This window comes from Lathyrus oleraceus, chromosome 4, assembly GCF_024323335.1.
Source record: "Lathyrus oleraceus cultivar Zhongwan6 chromosome 4, CAAS_Psat_ZW6_1.0, whole genome shotgun sequence".
Lineage (NCBI taxonomy): Eukaryota > Viridiplantae > Streptophyta > Magnoliopsida > Fabales > Fabaceae > Lathyrus > Lathyrus oleraceus.
The window spans coordinates 257,690,674-257,700,451 of record NC_066582.1 but is presented as its reverse complement, the minus strand read 5'-3'; the positions used below and the strand labels follow the sequence as shown (position 1 = coordinate 257,700,451).

The 9,778-nt window shown below is 28.0% G+C and overlaps 1 protein-coding gene across 1 annotated transcript; it reads left to right on the top strand.

Annotated features, from left to right (window-relative positions):
- The first annotated feature begins 6,167 nt into the window (after positions 1–6,167).
- Positions 6,168–8,657, top strand: LOC127135422 (cyclin-D4-1). The gene is made up of 6 exons (XM_051062138.1): positions 6,168–6,621; positions 7,164–7,250; positions 7,368–7,469; positions 7,623–7,827; positions 7,911–8,032; positions 8,201–8,657. Exons 1-6 carry the CDS (start codon positions 6,283–6,285, stop codon positions 8,459–8,461), a joined length of 1,116 nt encoding a protein of 371 aa, XP_050918095.1. The 5' UTR covers positions 6,168–6,282; the 3' UTR covers positions 8,462–8,657.
- Positions 8,658–9,778: the final 1,121 nt, after the last annotated feature.

The following is a 9,778-nucleotide window of genomic DNA, read 5'->3' as shown; positions in this document are numbered from 1 at the left end:
GTCATCAGTTTTTGATAATGAGTTCCAATTCCGCTTCTACGTCAGTCATAAGAAGTTCTAAAAGATGTTCAATGTTGCAGCTGCAATGATCTTTCTGCTTCTGTGTTGATTCACTCCTGAGAAGCTTCTGAGGAGACATTGTGTTGCTGTTGCAACATTCTCTCAGTTTGTACTTCTGGACGTGACTCTGATCACTAAACTTCTGAAGAATGGAAAGATTCTGAAGTTGTGTTACTTAGCTAAAGATTTTAAAGATCTCAAGCCAGACGTTGAGGTTATCAAGGTTCTGACTATAGATTTTGAAGATCTCAAGCCAGACTGCTGACATTATCAAGGTTCTGACCGAAGATTCTGAAGTTTATGAATCCAGCTTTATGTTTCTTCATTTCATACTTCATCAACCTTCATCAGAAGTCAATGAACTTGAAGATAAGATAAAATGGGCACGTGATCAAGTAGTACATAATACAAATCAAATATCCTCTCCACTACTTGATATCATGGGCAAGGACAATACTATACATCACACCAATCATTGATTTTATGGGCGAAGGACAATCTGCATTATCACTCCCTTCACCATCCAACAGTGGACAACCGCTTTATGAGCTTTCCCCATTTTGACCTCCAACGGTCTTTTTCTTACGCTATATAAGTGATATTTGGAGACTTGAAGAAAAAGTCGGTGCTACAACAATTTTGACAATTATGTTTCTTTGTGAAAAGCTATCAACTTTTGTACATAGTTTTTCTTTGAGTAATTATTTATCATTTGTGTAAAATCTGCTTGTATAGAAGCAACTTGTAACACATAAAATATTATTCAAACTATTTGTTTGATTCCTTAAGGAGACTAGGGTATAGTCGGATCCTTGAGAAGACAAAGAAGGTTATTCTTTGTGAATCCTTAAGGAGACTAGGGTATAGTCGGATCCTTGAGAAGACAAAGAAGGTCATTCTTTGTGATTATTGTAATCACTTGATTATAGTGGATTAAGTCATTGTGTATAAGGAAAAATCACCTTGGCGGGTGGACTGGAGTAGCTTTGAATTTCAAGTGAACCAAGATAAAAATATTTGTGTTTTTATCTCTTAGTTATTAACTTTTTAGTGGTGCTCTTGTTTTGGTAAAAGTTTTTGTTTTGTAAAACTCAATTCAAACCCCCTCTTTATTGTGCTTTTCACACCTTCAATTGGTATCAGAACTTTGGTTCTAATTGTGATAAAAGATTTATCAACACTTCACTGTGTTTAGTACCGATCCATATTATGTGAGAAACAATGGTCGTTGCTAATGTTGTTAACAACAACGAGAGAGATCACTACAATGCAAAACCACTAATCTTTGATGGTGAGAAATTTGATTATCGGAAAGATAGAATATAAATTTTCTTTCTTGGTTATGATGTTGATCTATGGGATCTTTTAGTCGATGGCTACATTCATCCAGTTAACGCTGAAGGAAATAATATAGCAAGAAGTGCTATGACTGATCCACAGAAGAAAGATTTCAAAAATCATCATAAGGCCAGAACTATATTACTAAATGTTATCTCTTATATTGAGTATGAGAAGATAACAAACAAAGATTCTGCCAAATCTATTTTCGACTCTCTGAGGATGACTCGTGAGGGGAATGCTCAAGTAAAGGAGACAAAGGCCTTGGCCTTAATCCAGAAATACGAGGCATTCAAAATGGAGGATGATGAAACAGTTGAGACTATGTTCTCAAGGTTTTAGATGCTTGTTGCAGGACTAAAAGTTTTGGAAAAAGAATACTCTATAACTGACCACGTCAAGAAGATTATTAGAAGTCTTCCTAAAAAATGGAGACTTATGGTAACTGCTTTCAAGATGGCAAAGGATCTTAACAATATAAGTCTTGAAGAACTTGTCAGTTCCTTAAGAAGTCACGAGATTGAGCTCGATGAAGATGAACCTCAGAAGAGAGGTAAATTTGTTGCTTTAAAGTCTTGAAGAGTCCTTGCGCCACATAAGGAAATATGATTGTTGGACCTTCACTAAAGTATCCTTTCCACCTTATCTGACAACTTGATATTGGAATTCTCACCAAAGAAGACTCGGATCACCCGCAAGCTACGTGTGAGGGACTCTCCTTGTAAGGAGAATCTACTCACTTAGGGTGATATAAAGGAATACACCTCGAAACTTAATAAAATTACGAAGAAAGAAATCCAAATAAGATGAGGAAAATCACCACAAGATCCGAATGTTTTCTTTAATTAAAGGTGTTATAGAGCCCTTCTAATAGAACATTATAAAAATAATACAAAAAAGGGCTTAAGAGTTGGAAAAACTCGCTTTCACGTAGTCTTGCATGAGATACTCGACTTTACAAAGTCTCTCTTGAGAAACTCGACTATCTAAGTCTCACCAAAGATAAACACCTAAATATGTACCGTTTTAAAAGGTTTTGTTATTTCCATAAGAGGCGTATGTGCATGAACTTTATATGGTACAAAGTAAGACTTCCCTAGGAGGTATCCACATTTCTAGTTACGAAGCATTGAACATACCACTTATCTCAGAGATAAACAATAAGTAAAGTGCAACCTACATGTCTGATAATACCTCACCTCACGCTTCACATCTGAGAGAATTTTACCTAGTTTTATATGAGGAAGTTTTCCCCTAGGCTTCACACCTTACATACTCTTCCCCGGGAAACACTTGAAATAATCATCACAGACTGAAACCATTAAATCACTTCGCCCTTTCCAATGCCTCATGCTTGAGGGACAGTGTATTGGGATAAATTTACTAGACATTAAGAAGGAAGGTCCATGAATATACAATATAACCTGGTTGTCTTAACACTAGATGAGCACCCGAAATAGGGACTAAAATCACTCAAAATTTGGCGATAAGCCACCTAATTGGGTTTGGGCTGCCTAAGTCGATCCATCCACTCACCACAGATGAGGTGTTCAAACATTGACCAACTGAATGAGTGGTTGAAAGGGGAAAACTATTCCCGTGATATATGGAAGGGCCAAGTCTTCCGACATCCCCACACTAATGACCGAAAAGATAGGGAAACACATTTCTGATCCTCTAACTCAAATATATATATATATATATATATATATATATATATATATATAGATATAATATATATATATATATATATATATATATATATATATATATATTTGAGTTAGAGGATCAGAAATGTGTTTCCATATATATTATATATATATATATATATATATATATATATAATATATATAATATATATATATATATATATATATATATATATATATATATATTATGGAAACACATTTCTAATCATCTAACTCATATATATATATATATATATATATATATATATATATATATATATATATATATATATATATATATATATATATATATATACCATTCCTAGAACTAGGAGGGGATCATTAAACTATCTCATAAACTTATAAAAGAGCTTTCCACTATCTACACGCAGATGAACTCTTAGCATTAGGGGTGCTCAAAACCAAATCAACCCAATAGAAAACCGCAAACCAAACCAAACCAAACCAAAACCGCAAAAAACCGCATTTGGTTCGGATGCGTTTGGGTCATTCTCTAACAAAACCGCACGGTTTGGTTTGGTTTGCGGTTTGTATTTTTCAAACCGAATTAAACCAAACCAAACCGCATTATGTTACAACTCAAACTTCAATTATCCCACATCCAATCCAAAACTCAAACTTAGTATTCCTTAACCTTACAATTAAAAACGATTTTCTCTTACTTACACTTAGGACTTCAATTTCAACCTTCTTAAATCTCTCATAGCAGTATCGCACATTCTTCTCATCTTCTTTACTGTGTACGTTTCACCTTTTCTACTATAATATTTCCTCTCTTATGTTCTTTCTTTTTTTATCTTTTATGTTACTATTTTCTCTTCCAATTACATTTTTATCGCATATTTTTTCTCAATCCCGCATCTCTTATGTTCTTTTTTTCATCTTCTCTAATGTCTCCTCTCATATATTTTTTAGGTTTTATTATAATGTATTTGATATTATTTTATTCTACTATTATATATATGTTTTTTATTCCATTTTTGTTTAATCTAATTTTGTGTATATTGAATGCAAAGTTTTTGTCTAAATATGATAAGTTTTGATGTTATTTAGTAATGTATGAATGACTAAATACAAAGTTATGTTGTTCTCTATAGGTGTATGTATGGCTCAATAAAAATATTGTAAAAAATCGAACCAACCGAACCAATCCAAACCGCATTGATTTGGTTTGGTTTTATTTCTAAAAGCCAACCGAACCAAACCGAACCACATTTTTCTCTTACGGTTCGGATTATTTTTATCGTCAAAACCGCACAAACCGCACCGCGAACACCCCTACTTAGCACACCATAAATTATAAATCTAAAAAACCATGTACAATTAAAAGTTGTCCTTTATTATGCTTATTTTAGTAAGTACACCCCTTATAATAATTATTTATTTTTCTATGCTAAATATGATTACGCATACTTACATTAAATGAAATACAATATATTTACATTAAATCAAATACAATATGTATAAAGAATTTTTATTTTTTTATACAATATCAGTTAATTTTGACTATTTATTAACATATATTGGTAACAATTTTTTTATTTGTAACTTTTGTAGTAACTTATGTTTTCTTTTCTTAAAAGAAATAGCTTGAACTTATAGCTTTTATCTTATTATTTTTTTTCTTTTAATTTTACTCTTATAATTTTAATTAAAAATATTTTTATTTATTATAATTTATTATAATTACAAAAATAAATAAATGAAATTTAAATGTATGAATAAAAAAGTCAAATTTTGTATATAAAAAAATTATGAATTTCTTAATGCAATTTTTCTCCATTCTTTTTCTCAATTGATTCAATTCCACCTTCCTTCATTTTCTTTCTATGTCACATTCCTTCATTCTCTTTTTATGTATATTATAATTTTTCTTGATTGCTGCTCACTCATACTCTATCATCCGTTGTTCTCGTGTGCGCGTATGCCTGCGTGTGTATGAATAGATTTTGATACTATTTTTAATTTTACATATATATTTTAAATTATTTAAATGTGTTTATTGTTATATTTTATTTTAAATAAAAATTATTTTAATAATAATATGATATAAGATGATATAATTACTAAATTATTAATTAAAAAATATTCTTTTATGTTATTTTATATTTATCAACTACTGCAATAAATATTCTATCAAATCTTTAAATTAATTTATTAACTATCACTCAGCAACAATCAACTATCAACTATCTTATTGATTAATAGCTATTTTTACAAAATAAAGTCACAACATGCAATATAATTATGTTAAATATTAACTGCTTTGTAAAATATAAACACTATATGTTTGTATATTGTGAGTATAGAAGTCTGAAAATACAAAATACAATTGAGAATCCCTTCAATATAAAAATTATTCAAATGGAAATCTAATAATTAAAAAAAATAAAGAGAAAACAAAAAAACAACAAAATCCATGTCTACAAGAAAACATCCTCTTAAATCCTACAAAGACTAAAAACACACCTTTTTATCGACTCGGACTCAGATGAAGAATAAATTCTCAAATCATGTAGAAAAAAAACATTTTTTTTTATATATCAAGATATCATTTTAAAAATAAAAATATATTTTTATCTTTCTCATCTTTCAAAGTAATAAAAAAATATGAAAAAAATATATCATTTCAAAATTCCTAAAAAACTATATTATTCTAAAGTTGATAAGAGATTTAAAATTTCTAACCAAATAGTTAATTGTTGAATAAGAAGAAGACAACTCATTTGTGTGTTAAATAGGTTTTTTTTGATAAAGATTAGTCGAGACTAAATAGCAAGAAAAACTTCATTTAAATGGTAATTAAAAAAAATTAAATAAGGCTAAACCAAATACATTATAATTATGTTAATCTTGACTACTTTGCAAATCTATAATATTCTTTACTATTCCATTTTTCTTCTTCATTTTTTAAACATATTCTTCATTTTCATAAGCACAAAAATGTTTTTTTTTCTTTTTTTCTTTTTTTCTTTGATTTTTTCTAATATATTTTTTACTTTCAGTTACTTAATGAATTCCTACATAAACCTCACTCTCCATTCACCACATTCCTCACTCAGTCTCCTCTCACTCTTTACTTTCTTCCATCTTATATTTTTTCATAAAACTTTCTTCATTTTTTCCATCCAAACATTCTTTTCTTATTTATTTTATTTATTTTGTGGTCTCCTAAATGGAAGAGAGCAATGATTTATCAAACCTTATGTGCTTTGAAAACATCTCAACATGCTTTGAAAATCTTGAAAGTGATGTTGTTGATGATGGCTCTACTCTTCTTTCGTGGAACCAAAACAAAAACTTTAACTCTGACAATCCTTGTCTGAGTTATAACAACATTGAATCAATGAACTTGTTGGGATTTTTCATTCTTAGTGATGAAATTATTTTGTGTTTGGTTAAGAAAGAGCCTGAACATTTGCCTCGTGAAGATTATCTTGAGAGGCTTCGTGGTGGAGACATGAACTTTAATTTGATTGATATTAGGAATGAAGCTATTGAATGGATTTGGAGGGTGGGTTAATTTTATTATTTTTTAAATTATTTTTTTGTATTATTTTTATTTTTTCTTATTTTATTCATGGACACAATTCCATTGAACCTAGCCATTTTAATTTTTTTTATTCAATGAAAATAATTAAGAATTGTTGGATAATTAATTAAATGAATGCTTGCTTTACCTTTGTGGTTCCAATGTATTTTAATCAGATTCTAGTCATTGAAAAATATTACTTTTTAATTATAATTTATTTTCGTCAAAATAAAAGTTAATTTCTTTACAATTTAATTTATAGATTTCTTATTGTTTTCACCTTTTTCCAGTATTTTTTTTTATTAATTTTCAAAGTTGATTAATACTTTTTTGTACCAACTTGTTGATTTATGTTTTAAAATTATAAAAAAATTATTGATATTTATAAATAAAAAAAATTCATTTGAGTTTTTTGTGCATATAATTATTACTTTCCTTTATTTTGATTATTTTAGATGATTTAAATTTTTTTATGAACATGATTTTGATTATATTAATTTTTTATTGGATAATTTAATCTGCAGGCTAGTGCATGTTATGGTTTTGGACCCATTACCCTTTCTCAAGCTGTGAATTACCTGGATCGTTTCCTATCTGTATACAATTTTGAAGTAAGATTAAATACAAAAACAGTGCTAATATTTTAATTTATAAGTAAATATTTTCTGATATATGTATTATTTTATGACATTTAATCTAATATATTTTATTTTTCTTTGTATGTTTAGAGAGGCCGTGATTGGAGTCTCCAATTGCTGGCTTTAGCATGTGTATCAATTGCTGCTAAAATTGAGGATAGTGAAATATCACCAAAATCTGAAAATATTGAGGTAAAAAATTTATATTGTTTTGTTAAATCATCTCAGCCGGTAACTGCGCAGAAACATATAACTGTAGAGTTACAAATTTGAAAAAAAATTTGTTCTGTATTTATTTTTCTTAGATTTTCTCACTTAATATATTTTTAAAAAATAAATTTGCAGTTTGGAGAATCAATGTTTGTATTTGAAACTAAAGGCATTCACACAATGGAGCTATTGGTATTAAACCATTTGAATTGGAAAATGCAATCTTCAACTCCATGTACCTTTGTTGATCACTTCCTTAGAAAGATTACTTGTGAGCAGCAGACTCCTTCAGGGTCATCAATTTTGAGTTCATTAGATCTCATTCTTGATATAACTAAACGTATTATTCTCTTAACTAAACCATGTTTGATTATTTAATACTTTACTATATGATCTTATTGAGAAGAAAAAATATCAATGCAGATATTGATTTCTTGGAATTTAGGCCTTCTGAAGTTGGTGCAGCAATTGCAATATTTGTTTCAAAGGAATTGGAAACAAGTGAGATCGATGACGTCTTGACTCGTTTTGCTGTCGTTGAGAAGGTAAATTGATGGAAATCAACGAAAATATTATTCACATGACACATCAATATTGATAATAATTTTTAAAACAATACAGTAATTAAATTTTACTGACATATCAATATTGATATCTACGTGTCTGTAACGGTATCATGTTTGATGTTTATGTTGGAGTCTGTTATTTTGCAGGATAAAGTTTTGAAGTGTATTGAAGTGATGCAAAGTTTGACATGGATGGAATTTTCTGCTGATTTAAGCAGGAGCCGGATGGAAACATTTGCTGCTGAAAGCCCTAATGGAGTGCTGGATTGTGCAATGTGCTTGAGCTCTAAAAGTGATGAAACAACAAGAGATGAATTAGAAGCAATTTCTTCTCCTGAAAGTTCAATTACTAGCAAGAGGCATAAGTCCTTCCATGATGGTGGAACTTCTTCTAATCATGAACTTTGAGCTTTTTTTCCTTTTTACCAAAACTCTTTTGGCTTGGTTGAATGAGAGTTTACTATATGGTAATAAAGTTGGCTTTAATGAATCTCATGGTAATATCATGAAGATAAGGTGTTGCTAGTTGTTACAAGGAGAATTTTTTTTAAAAAAGAACTGCTAAGGTTGAGGAGATGAGGATGAAATAAAACTTTTTGGTGGAATACAATATTTTTATGAAATATTTTTTTATTTATTAGTATTTTTTATTAAATAATATGATGTTTAGTCAAATCATGTTAAATTATATTATTATTATTATAATTATTATTAATATTATTATTATTATTATTATAATTATTATTATTTTATACGTTACTTATAACTTTCAATATTCATATTGTTTGTACACTATTCACATAGTAAAATGATTTTTTTTTATAATTTATTATAATTAAAATATTTTATTTTTACGATAAGTTCTAAAATATTTTTAATATTTTTAAGACCTGATTGGAATCTAATGATAAAATTAAAAATTGTTTTATTAATAAATTTATTACTATCTATAATTTATTTATATTAAAATTATGAGTTAACTAAAATTTAATCTTATAAATATTCTTAATTTAATTTTTATGTAAAATAAGGATTAAATGTTATTAAAATTAAAAATTAATTAACTTTAAATAAATTAAATATAATTTGGTATTATGTTTATATAATTAATAATTATTTTTAATTTAATAATAATTTATGAATTTAAATTATCCAATTAATATAGAAGTGTTTTTTATTAAATAAATAACAAAGTTTTATTTTAAAATACAAAAGAATCACAAAAACCATCAACTATAATAGATAAAAATATAGAGAACAAATTTATTAATTGATTCAAGATGATTTTTGAATTCAAAATCTCTAATTATTTTCCATTCCAATTAAGTTGAGTTGAAAAATGAAAATATAGTTGTACTTGGGAAATACTATATATTTTTTTTATTTTGAGGGTTAAATTTTCTTTTAATTTTTAGTCAATCACATGTGCTAAATTCTTAAGGCCTATTCCGCATTACTCATAGGTTGGTTTTTCCAATCACTTGCCTTAAACTCTTAAGGCATATTCCGTCTTACCCTTAAGTTACTCTTGTAAATCACATGTACTAAACTCTTAAGATAATTGTTGAACATGTGATCTCATACACAAAAAGGCTTGAACTGTGAAGGTTTGAAAAATGATAGTTTAAAATAAAATTATTTTATAAATCAGAGTTTGAAAATATTTTCTAAAAAACATTTGGATATCAGCAACAAAAAGTATAGAAAATAAGCAGAAAGTAAAAA

Bases quoted from the DNA above. Each gene is read 5' to 3' on its own strand.
- LOC127135422 (XM_051062138.1), top strand. From the start codon at position 6,283: ATGGAAGAGAGCAATGATTTATCAAACCTTATGTGCTTTGAAAACATC. The intron at 7,251-7,367 runs GTAAGATTAAAT...TTGTATGTTTAG, and splicing joins TATCTGTATACAATTTTGAA to AGAGGCCGTGATTGGAGTCT. The intron at 8,033-8,200 runs GTAAATTGATGG...GTTATTTTGCAG, and splicing joins GTTTTGCTGTCGTTGAGAAG to GATAAAGTTTTGAAGTGTAT.